The sequence below is a fragment of the Equus caballus genome, chromosome 12 (genome assembly GCF_041296265.1).
Source record: "Equus caballus isolate H_3958 breed thoroughbred chromosome 12, TB-T2T, whole genome shotgun sequence".
Lineage (NCBI taxonomy): Eukaryota > Metazoa > Chordata > Mammalia > Perissodactyla > Equidae > Equus > Equus caballus.
In genome coordinates this window covers 31,320,420-31,332,820 of record NC_091695.1, presented here as the reverse complement: position 1 = coordinate 31,332,820, position 12,401 = coordinate 31,320,420, and the positions used below count along the sequence as shown (strand labels likewise).

Sequence of the window (12,401 nt, the reverse complement as noted above, 5' to 3'; positions counted from 1 at the left end):
CTATTCCACCACAGAAGGCATGAGTCTTCTCTTCAGTCTCTTCATGGCTGACTTCATTTCTTGGTTCCTCAGAGTGTAGATCAAGGGGTTCATCAGAGGGGAGATGACAGTGAAGGTGACAGAGATGGCTTTATCTGTGGGGAGGGCAGTGAAGGGCCGGGCATAGACATAGATGCAGGGCACAAAGTGCAGAGTCACCACCGTGATGTGTGAGGTGCAGGTGGAGATGGCTTTCCTCCTGCCCTCCCCTGCCTGAGACCTCAGCATCATTAGGATGACTGTGTAGGACACAAGCAGGAAGATAAACCACAGGGTACTCACTAAGCCATTGTTGGAAATCATCAGGAGCTCAAGTGCAGAGGTGTCTGTACAGGCGAGTTTGAGGACCTGGGGGACATCACAGTAGAATGTGTCAAGAACATTGGGTCCACAGAAGGGGAGGGGCAGCAACAGGGAAATTTGCATGATGGAGTGGACAAAGCCCCCCACCCAGGAAGCCAAAATGAGGGCAGTGCATCGCCCCCTACTCATGATGGTGACATAATGCAGGGGCTTGGAGATGGCTATGTAGCGATCAAATGCCATCACAGAGAGAGAGAAAATATCTGCTCCACCGAGGAGATGGAAGAAGAACGTTTGTGTCATGCAGCTAGTATAGGATATGGTCTTTATCTTTGACAGAAGGTCTGCCAGGACCTTTGGAGCGGTGATGGAGGAGAAGCAGACGTCAAGGATGGCTAGATTGCGGAGCAGGAAGTACATGGGGGTGTGAAGGCAAGGCTCACAGGTCACAGTGACCATGATGAGGAGGTTTCCCAGCAGAGTTGTCATGTACACAAAACACAGAAAAAGAAATAAGACCAAACTGAGATCTTGGGACTGAGTAAGTCCTAGAAATATAAATTCTTTTACCCTGGTGCCATTTCCCAACTCCATTGAATCATGTTTCTTCTTCTTTGTGTAGCTTGGAAAAAATTAAAAGTGTTATTTCAGAAAGGGTTTACTCCCCCTTAATAGATTCAGGTTTACAGTTGGGTATTAGGTCGGAAGACTAGTGAGGCATTATCACCACATGAAGACTCTTTCCAAGGTTATTGTTAACACATCCTACATGCCATCTTATTCCATAAGCATGCAGTTAATTATTGTTTTCTTCTGTAAATTATATGTATTTTAGAAAATGCATAAAAGTAATGTTCTCAGAATAGAAGTTGTAAGTATCCAAGATAAAAAGGTGAATAGTAAATAATCAGAAAGGGAATATTTTGGCACAAGGGATACAAAAATGGATGCAGTTTGGTGTGTAAATAAGACAATGCCTATTTGGTACAACTGGGGTCCTTTGAGGTTTTACACAAATGTGGGGTTTTTTCCAGACTGGGTGCTCCATTTAAATGCTTTAAGAACTCCTATCTGCAAAATGATTGTCTTTGGACTGAATTTCACAGAAGCACTCCTCCCTTTTTTAGGTCACAGATTTAATGCTATGAAAAATCAGATAATTTTAAAGCTGTAAAATTCTTCTTTATCATTCTATTTTTCCTTAAGGGGATTTATTTGTTTCTTTCTTTAATATACTTTAGGTACCAAAACCCCTGGATGTTGAATAACTCCTCAGCTATGAAAGAAAAGTGGTAACTCAGAGCTTCTCTTCTGTTCACTGGTCAAATTTCTTTCCTAAAAGCTATTTTTTTTTATTGCGCTATCATTGACATACGATAGACTCATGTGTTTGACGTGTACACTTTGATAAGTTCTGACGTACGCATATACCCATGCAATCATCAATATGTTTAAGATAGTTAATTAATATGTCAATATATATTAAGATATAATAAGATATAAGTTAATTAATATATGTATCACTCCAAAAGTGTCCTTGTGACTCTGTAATATGTCCCCTCTGCCCCCTTTCTTCAGGCAAGCACTGATCTGCATTCTGTCACTATCCATTAGTTTGCATTCTCTAAAATTTTCTATAAATGGAATCCTAAAAGGTGTACGTTCTCTTTTTGTCTGGCTTGTTTCACTTACAAAATACATCCACGTTTTGTGTGTACCAATATTTTGCTCCCTTTTATTGTACGGATGTGCCACATTTTGTTTATCAATTCACTTGTTGATGAACATTTGGGTTGTTTCTAGTTTTTGGCTATTACACGTAAAGCTGCTATGAATATTCTTGTAGAGGTCTTCATGTAGATATATGTTTCCATTTCTCTTAGGTAAGTACCTAGGAATGGAATGGCTGTAACTCTTAAAATTCAATAAGAAAACCAACCACCCAATTAAAAAAAAAGGGACAAATGGTTTGAAGAGATACTTCAACGAGAAGATATAGGTTTAGCAATTAAGCATATGAAAAGATGCTCAATGTCATTTATCAGTGGGGAAATGTAAATGAAAGCTATAGTGAGATAGTGCACATTTATTAAAATGGCTAAAATAAGAGAGAAGGGGTTAATATCCAAAATATACAAAGAACTCATACATCTCAACAACATAAAATCAACAACCCAATTTAAAAATGGGCAAAAGATCTGAACAGAGATTTCTCCAAAGAAGACATACAGATGGCCAACAGGCACGTGAAAGGATGTTCAACATCATTAGCTATCAGGGAAATGCAAATTAAAATTACAATGAGATATCACCTCTCTCCCATCAGAATGGCTATAATTAACAAGACAGGAAACAAGTGTTGGAGAGGATGTGGAGAGAAGGGAACCCTCGTACACTGCTGGTGGGAGTGCAAACTGGTGCAGCCACTATGGAAAGCAACATGGAGCATCCTCAGAAAATTAAGAATAGATCTACCGTATGATCCAGCTATCCCACTGCTGGGTATTTATCCAAAGATCTTGAAAACACAAATGCATAAAGATACATGCACCCCTGTGTTCATTGCAGCATTATTCACAATAGCCAAGACTTGCAAGCAACCTAGGTGCCCATCAAGGGAAGAATGGATAAAGAAGATGTGGTATATATTCATAATGGAATACTACTCAGCCATAAGAAATGATGCAATCCAGCCATTTGTGACAACATGGATGAACCTTGAGGTTATTATGCTGAGTGGAATAAGTCAGAGGGAGAAAGTCAGATACTGTATGATCTCACTCATAAGTAGAAGATAAAAACAACGACAAACAAACACATAGCAACAGAGATTGGATTGGTGGTTACCACAGAGGAAGAGGGGAGAGGGGAGAGTAAAAGGGATGATTTAGGCTCACATGTGTGGTGATGGATTATGATTAGTTTTTGGGTGGTGAACATGATGTAATCTACACAGTCTTCGAAATATGTTACGATGTACGTCTGAAAGCTATATAATGTTATGATCCAGTGTTACTGCAATAAAAAAAGAAGATTGACATATCAGAGTTGACAAAAATGTAGAGGAACTGTAACTCTGGTGGGAATGTGCAATGATGCAACCACTTTTTATTATTATTATTATTTTTTATTGAGTCATTGATAGGTTACAATCTTGTGAAATTTCAATTGTACATTAATGTTTGTCAGTCATGTTGTAGGTGCACCACTTCACCCTTTATGCCCACCCCCCACCCCACCTTTCCCCTGGTATCCACTAAACTGTTCTTGGTCCATAGTTTTAAATTCCTCATATGAGTGGAGTCATACACAGATTATCTTTCTCTCGCTGGCTTATTTCACTTAACATAATTCTCTCAAGGTCCATCCATGTTATGATGCAACCACTTTTGAAAACAATTTGTCACTTTCTTAAAATGTTAGGCATGTGCTTACAATATAATCATTTTGCTCTTGAATTCCTTCCTTTTTTTATTTTGCGAATCCTTGAAATGGACTTAATTTCTTTCTTTGCAGTTTATCTCCTTTTTCTTACCATGATCAGAAAGAAAAGAAAGGTGAAAGTCACTTCTCTCACTTTTTTGGGGTGTTTTCCAGTTCAAATGAAGATATTTCTTTTCACCTAGCTCACTTTCCATTCAAGTTGTCTTTCTTCTGTATACAATTTTGTCGAAAGTCTACTTAATATGGAAAACTAAAAAAGCTACCAAGAGTTATCAGAGCATGCAGGCAGATACCTGGGGGCCTCTGGCATAGCACAGCCTGTTGCAATCCCAGCTGGGTACTTACTGCTTACGCTACAGGAGAAGTTAGTTTACCCCTTTGGCCTCAGGCTCTGCATCAGTATCTGGAAACAATAGCATCTCCCTCATGTGATTTTTGTGAGGATTAAATGAATTAATATATGCAAAAACATCAATACTTAGAGCATTGCCTAAGCAATAATAAGTATGCTCATACGTGTGTTACCTTAAAGTAAAACGCTGGGTTAGTAACTGTCTCAGGCACACAGCTTCTTAAATGTACTGACAATCTTTTAGAAGAGTTGTATGTTTTCCAGAATCTGTATTCTAAAACAGCTTCATCAGAACATACTTTTTTTGGGGAAAATAGGAGGTACTTTTCTTTTACTGTCAATGAGAGTGGCCCAGAGTGTGGTGACAGCGTTTGGTAGTAAGGAGAGCACTTGCTTGGTTTGGTTTCTTATCTGACAACATCTTAGCAGACCAGAGAAGTCAAGTGCTGGTCTCTGCAGTGAAAGCCATCTGGGCTCAAGTCCTGGCTTTGTCCCTGTGTGACTTGGGTAAGTGAGAGACCTCATGGAGTCTCCACTTCATCTGTGGAATGGGGATTATAGTAATACCCACCTCACAGGGAAGTTATCAGGATTAGGTGAATTAACATACATAGAGTCTCACATACATGACTGGTTATCTGTTATGATTAGTACTATGTTGGGTAACCTTAACATGGGAGGCTCATCAGGAAATGGAGTGTGTTGAACCAAATAGTAGCTGAGCTATCAATTCTGACTAGTTAAAGTGGGGAAATAATCACCAGAAAACACCAACTCAATATAGTTACTAAAGATATTGAGGAGGTCTTACCTACTTATGATATCCTTCCACAGGGACTATGGAATTGTAAATAGTAGACTATGGTCTACACAGAAGGGTAGAAGGTACAGTACCTCAGACCCCGAGTCAGTACTGTTTGTCAGAGAGGAATAGGTCCTACGTTCACAAAATACTTTTGGTAATTCAGACAACATCCTCTGCCTTCTGCTCCATGTTTCTGCTATTTTTACTCCATCTATTTAACAAATATTGATAGAAAGTTGGCAGAGTTCTAGGTTATTTGAGAGAAATGAATATAATCCAAAACCAGTGGAGAAAGAACTGAAATTTAATAATATGACATTGATGGGGACCGTCTAAAGACAGATGAGGTGTGTGTGAGAAAAGGGTGATTTCTCTCCAAGAGGCTCAGAGGAAGCTGCATGGAGGAGGTGACATTTCTGTTTGGGGCACATGGGAGTGGAGAGAATGGGAGATCTGGCTTGAGGGGACCAGTTGAATATATAACAGTTGCTGATGAGTGGGAAGTTTGGCTGGAAAGAAAGGATCCAAATCTGTAGGCACGGAAAGACAAGCAAAAGAAAATCGTTGTTACAAAATTTTTATTTTTTGATAAATCTAAGGGAGGGTATGTAGGTGTTCACTGTATTATTCTTTCAACTTTTTTGAAATATTTTATTTTCTTTCTAGTTTTGAATTTAGCATAAGAAAAACCTCTGTAGATTTCAGTTTCAAGAGATCCATCTATAGGATGAGAAAATCTCATTGTTTTTTCTGAGAAAAATCTCTTGTTTGTGCAATTCAAAGGATCCTGGAAAAAAAGAGCTTCCTCTGCCTACTTCCAAACTGAACTCATTTCTATGACTCTCCTTTCACAATATCTTCTTTGTTCATATTTCTTAGCTGCGCTGTCTGCCACTGACAGTTCACCCTGGAATGCAGCATCTTGTGTATATATTTCATTATTTTTAGTCAAAGTGTATTTATGAATCTTACAATTCCATCTAGATTTCAGTTTTTCTCACTCTTCTCTTCTCACACTTATTCATCGACACCCAGACACCATAGTCATTCACACTCATGTAGAGTTATGTGTCTTACCTAAAATTTCCAACCTCCTTCTCAAACATCTTGAATAATGTTCACACGAACCTTGGGAGTCATTCAGCTTCAGGAAATTTTGTTAAATACCCCTCTGAAGGCCAGTGATTTCAGTGGCTTCCTGTCTATCTTTACGTGGAAAAAGGCAGACTCAGGGAATAATATTTCCTTGGCTCTTCCACACTGATTCACAGTGTTCCATCATATGTACCAATTTGTCAATCCCAGAACTAGTGTGAGAATTATCAGAGGGCATATAATTGGATGTGGCTGTGGAAAAATTCTACTGATGGAGAGGTGGTTTCAGTGGGAGTAATCAAGATGTGACTCAGGCACATGTCCTTAGGAACACACTTTTTGTGTAGGATCTAAAAGTTTTTAGCAGTGACAAAGATTCTCCCCTTGACCAAACTCTACTCAGACTCCCCTGAACTTTTCAACTAGGCCTCCACTTTGAGACCTCCATGCTTGTCTCTGCATTGTCCAATTTTAGCAAGAATTCTGCTAATTCAGTTTAGCCAAAATCCCCCAACCTCCATGTTGATCACCCTCAGTATCTTATCAGGTTCCTCACCATTCTCCATCCCCCAAGTGATATTTGATCACCGTGGCCTGCCTTCAGCAAGAATCCTGTTAGGTCAGCTTACCAGAATTCTACCTTACCTCTTAGTAGATTTTCTATTGGGACATAAATGCCTATTCTTAGGGATTCTGCACAACTTCCTTAGCAGTTTCACCCACGTAGGGTAATTCCTGAAGTGTGACACACAAGTATTGGAAGGAGCCATTGGACCTGAAAGGATTATGTAGACGAGAGTGAAGGAGCTCTCAATGGGCAGATGAAGAAAGTGGGTGATGGAGTTCTCACAGGACACACATGTCACCAGGAAATCCACGCTGGATCCATCAGCAACTCCTACTTGCTCGACTTTCAGAGTTTTTCACCATTCTCACCACCTCCACTGTTACTACCCTAAGTTATGTCTTCATTATTTCTTTCATGGGACTATTGTTGTAGCCTCTTAATTGGTCTCCCTGTTTTTGTCCTCACCTCTCTTCATTCTATTTGTAACAGGAGCCCCTGCAATTCTGTTAAAACATGCATCACTATTCTGCTCTTCAAAGCCCTTCAGATGCATCTCATGTTATTTAGAGTGAAAGTCATAATCCTCACAATGTCTAAAAGGTCCTAAGGACCTGGTCCCATGGCCTCATTATCTCTCTGACTTCAATCATTACCTGGCTCCTCCTTGCTTCCTCTCATCTTCTTATGAAGGCCTGGGCACAGCCCCACCTGAGGACCTTTGCATGTCTGATTTTTGAACTGACATTTGTACTGTGCCATGAACATTTGTCTAATTTCAAAAATTTTAAGATCTAGGATCTACCTGCAGAAATGAAGGGCAAAAAAGAAAAACTCCCAAATGCTGTAAATAGCAGAACAAGAAAACAAATAAAAACCAAGTTCATGTATTGAATAATGTTTTTCCGTTCATGCCAACCTTTTTGAATGTATATGCGTAGTCTGAAGCAGCTTCATAGGTTTCTGTCATTTTTAGGGAGTCATGTTAACAGAAAATAATAACAAATCCATTGTTTTCTTACTCCTATTCTCCAATGATTTGAGAAACAGAAAGGAGTGAGAGGTGATATTCATTCACTGAGTTCTTTAACTCAACCATTTTTTGGACAGTTTTCTATGTTCTACTTGCTGTGCCAGGTGCTGGGGATACAATAAATAAATCATAGCCCTACTGGGGGAATAGGAAGAAGGAGGACAGGGAATTGGAAACAAGGTCCTGAGTGTGGTGGTTGAGCTGAGCCCCGGTCGCTGAGGCAATGTCATGGAAGTGTGGTCAGTAGGTGTGGGGTTCAGAGGAAGGTCAGGGTAAGGACCTACATGAGGTCATAGAACCCATAGTTACTGGGGTCCACATTCTAACTCAAGCTGTGCTGGCTTCAAAGCACCTGCACTCAACCACTGGAGTGTGGGCTTCAGACGGAAAAATCTTCAGGTAGTAGTTATTTAATTTACTCATATCAGAAAGTCAGAGGAGGAACTTAATTTGAGTGTGCTTACTTCATTAAAATGTGATTACTTCATGAAAGACCTTAGCAATCCAATGCCCAAGCTGCATTATGTTTCTCAGCTCCCTTCCTGGTAACAAGAATATAGTGGGAATGTCTGAGTATATATATATTTGCTTTTTCTTATTGTTAATTTTATTTATACAATTGGAGATTTCCATGTTGTTGTAAGTAATAACCAAGAGAGGTCCCACCTTAATCCATTTTCCCCCAATGATCATTTCACAATCTATATGTATATCAAAACATCAAGTTGTACATCTGAAATAAACAACATTTGTATTTCTCAATTATATGCAATAGAGCTGAACGAAACCCCCACAACAATTCCAATGTGATAAAATTTCTGAGTGCATACATATTCTCTTTTCTTTATTTCTTCCAAGGCTTTATTGCATAAGCATTATGCAATAACTCTTCAGCTAACAGTTTGATTTCTCTGCTTCCTTTTGCAACATGAAACGTATCTTTTTACATTATTATTGCATGCCAAACAGAATCTTTGAAAGTCGTGTGCATCTCATTAGAAATATCAAAATTATTTAGAAATCCTTTAGTCAATGCGGTTTATTTGATGGACATTTTCAAAGGTGGTGAGAAGGAGTGAGCGACCAGTCTATATCCTCTCAGAAGGTACACATCTTCTTCTCAGTTTCCTGATGGCTGACTTCATCTCCTGGTTCCTCAGAGTGTAGATCAAGGGATTCAGCAGAGGGGAGATGACAGTGAAGGTGACGGAGATGGCCTTATCTGTGGGGAGGGCATTGAAGGGCTGGGCATAGACATAGATACAGGGCACAAAGTGCAAGGTCACCACAGTGATGTGTGAGGTGCAGGTGGAGATGGCTTTCCTCCTGCCCTCCCCTGCCTGAGACCTCAGCATCATTAGGATGACTGTGTAGGACACAAGCAGGAAGATAAACCACAGTGTGGTGAGCAGCCCACTATTGGAAATCATCAGTAGCTCAAGCACAAAAATGTCAGTATGGGCGAGTTTGAGGACCTGGGGGACATCACAGTAGAATGTGTCAAGAACATTGGGTCCACAGAAGGGGAGGGGCAGCAACAGGGAAATCTGCATGATGGAGTGGACAAAGCCCCCCAGCCAGCAGGCTACAATGAGGGCAGTGCATCGCCCTCTGCTCATGATGGTCACGTAGTGCAGGGGCTTGGAGATGGCCACATAGCGATCAAATGCCATCACCGACAAAGAACCTACATCCACCCCTCCAACAAGGTGGAAGAAAAACATCTGGGTGGAGCAGCCATTGAAGGAGATGGTCTTTCTCTCTGACAGAAGGTCCACCAGAACCTTGGGAGCTGTGATGGAGGAAAAGCAGATGTCGGCAACAGACAAATTACGGAGCAAAAAATACATGGGGGTGTGAAGGCGAGATTCACAGGTCACAGTGACCGTGATGAGGAGGTTTCCCAGCAGAGTTGTCACATACACCCAAAGCAGGAAAAGGAATAAGACCCAGTTCAGTTCTTGATTCTGGGTTAGGCCAAGGAAAATAAATTCTTTGACCCTCGTGCAGTTTTTTAGCTCCATTGAGTCAACTTCTTTCTCTCTCTCTTGTTTCAAGCTTCTTCATTTGAAAAGACTTGGCTCTTTATTTTGTTTTCTTCTCAAGCACTAAGAATACAATTCAGAATGTTCCTCGCGTGGTTGCACTGTTTGTGATTTGTTGTTTTGTCTAAATTTTTAAGATTGCAGTCAGTTTGGTGATCAAATCAAATTATCCCATGTAAAGTCATTCAATAATTCTGTTCTTATAAAACTATTTTTGAAAAGAACAAACTTTATGTTCAGCAGTGATGTTTACATAACATTTTATTTAATTAATTTTAGTTTTCAAATTTTGTTATTGTTTTCTTCCATCCAAATATATCGAATGTCCAAAATGTCTGAATCATAAACAGAAAGATAAGTACAATGAGGTTCCAGCCACTGTAGACTCATAGTATGAAAGTTTAATATTCATATTAGCAAACTTTCTGTTGACTTCCACAGGGTCTTGTCTTGCTAAAAAGAAAAAAAGAGTATCATTCTGTTTCTTACTGCAATGTTGCTGTGGCATGAGTCAGTTTCCTTACTGTTGGCTGTTTTATGTTGAATTTCTTAAAATTGTCACCTGTTATTCCATATATGTAGCTTTTCTTTGTCATTACCTTATACGAATCAGATTTTTTATTAATTATTTTAAAATATTCAAAATTTATTTTTAAGAAACGCATTGAAACAATATATAAATACAAATATCAAAGAATATCTTTAGTTTCTTTTATTGTGATAACACTTGAACATGAGAGCTGCCCTCTTAACAAATTTTTGGGTGCCAATACAGTATAGCCACAGTGCTGCACAGCAATTCTCTAGAACTTATTCATCTCATGTAACTGTTGTGATCCTTGCTTGAGTGTGGGGGAGAGAATAAAGATAGTGACCCACTTTTGAAAGGTCATCCATACTCTATCAACCACACTCTCTTCTGCCTCTATCTCTGTGTGGATCAAAGCTAAGAGAGTGGAGGGTTCACACAGGAGGGAGAGATGTAGATATGTTTAGAATAATACCTATTTTTTATAAGCTGTTATTGGCCATTCTTAGGAAATTATATAATTATTACTTATTCCACCTTATACTTAGCAAGTCAACATTTATTGCAATGTTCAAATGTATATGAACAAATGGGACCACATTGTCAAAGTGTTTGCAGCTTAGCGAAAGTGAATGATTTGTATAAATTGATGAACATAATGCATGATAAAATGTAAAATGTCAAGAGAAAAGTAGAGATTGATTTGGTTGGGATAGGAACTATGCTAAGAGATATAATGATTTCTAGCAGTAATAAAACCTGCTACTTTTTGAGTGTTTACTGTGTGTGAAGAGTTATGAAATGTTGACATTGAATTTTCACCACTATCCTTTAGAAAGTATTAATGTTATTCCTGTTTTTCAGATGGAATATAGTGTGAATCTATGTTTGAAGTTAAGGAAAAGATAGAAATAGGATGGAAAAAACATTGTTTTGTTTGCCTCTTCAACCTTATGTATATAGGGTCTCATTTTGTATAACAAGAATATTTTGGGGTGCGCCTGATAGCCGTGTGGTTAAGTTTGCATGCACTGCTTTGGTGGCCCCAGGTTCACTGGTTCGGATCCTGGACACGGACCTACGCCCTGCTCATCAAGCTATGCTGTGGCAGGCGTCCCACATAGGAAAAATAGAGAAAGACGGGCACAGATAGTAGCTCAGGGCCAATCTTCCTCAGCATAAGAGAGGAGGATTGGCAGCAGATGTTAGCTCAGTGATAATCTTTCTCAGAGAAACAAAACAAAGAAAAGAAAATTTGGTAAAGTCTGTCTGAAGATAAGAATTTTTCAGAAAGGGGTTCTGGAAACCCAATTTATGTGGAGCTTAGTCTGAGACTATCTCATCAAGAAGCAACTCAAATGATCACAGCAAACGAATGATGCCTTCTCTCACACTGAGTGGACCACATTTCTGAATCCCTCTTAACATATCACCTCTCTTCCAATAGTTAACACCCACCTTTGTTGTTTCTGTCACTGAGAAGATCATCTTGGCTCTGAAGCATTTAGTATACCTGGAAAATATCAAAGTCAAACTATTCATACATAGTTTGTATAATCAATAACAACATCTCAATGTCACTATCGATAACTTTAACCTTAGCTAAATCTTAACATCTTTACCTAATACCTTTGATCCTGAAACTCCAACTACAAATTGTATGTCATCAGGTACAGACCAGAATAGAACACTAGTGACACTAGTGACGTTAATTCTTGAAAATATTGTTTCTGAAGGCAGAGCCTCTTGGAAGACTAAATATCTTAGTGTCTTTATTCTCCTTTCAGGAAAGAAAGGGCAGATTCAAAGAATCACATCTTCAAGAACTTCCTCTGTGTCCCTATCTTACGTGCAAATCCCTCAGCCTCAGGCTTAATGTGAGAATTGCAAAGGGAATAATATTGGACAAGGAAGTGGAATTCAGTGCCTGATTCTGTTGTTGGTGATGAAGTTTCAAAGGGAGTTATTAAGAAGTTACTGAAACATTCACATGTGTAAACACACATTCACGCATACACAGACGGACACATTTTGATTGATATCCAAATTCTTTAGAGGCAGTAGAGGAAATCTATCTGTTTATCCATAGCTCAATAAGAACTTTGTTAAAACATGCCAAATACTGCACCTGAGAGAGAAAAAGGGTCCAGTTTTCATTGCTTGTAAGGCTCAGAGGACAGTATATACAAAT

The 12,401-nt window shown here is 39.2% G+C and overlaps 2 protein-coding genes across 2 annotated transcripts; both read right to left on the bottom strand.

Annotated features, from left to right (window-relative positions):
• On the bottom strand, positions 1 to 936 carry LOC138916670 (olfactory receptor 4D11-like). Its single transcript, XM_070229799.1, has one exon. It carries the CDS (start codon positions 934 to 936, stop codon positions 1 to 3), a length of 936 nt encoding a protein of 311 aa, XP_070085900.1.
• A 7,788-nt stretch (positions 937 to 8,724) lies between these two features.
• LOC138916498 (olfactory receptor 4D10-like) lies at positions 8,725 to 9,660 on the bottom strand. The gene has a single exon (XM_070229137.1). It carries the CDS (start codon positions 9,658 to 9,660, stop codon positions 8,725 to 8,727), a length of 936 nt encoding a protein of 311 aa, XP_070085238.1.
• Positions 9,661 to 12,401: the final 2,741 nt, after the last annotated feature.

Coding starts and splice junctions, on each gene's coding strand:
- LOC138916498 (XM_070229137.1), bottom strand. CDS start 9,660: ATGGAGCTAAAAAACTGCACGAGGGTCAAAGAATTTATTTTCCTTGGC.
- LOC138916670 (XM_070229799.1), bottom strand. CDS start 936: ATGGAGTTGGGAAATGGCACCAGGGTAAAAGAATTTATATTTCTAGGA.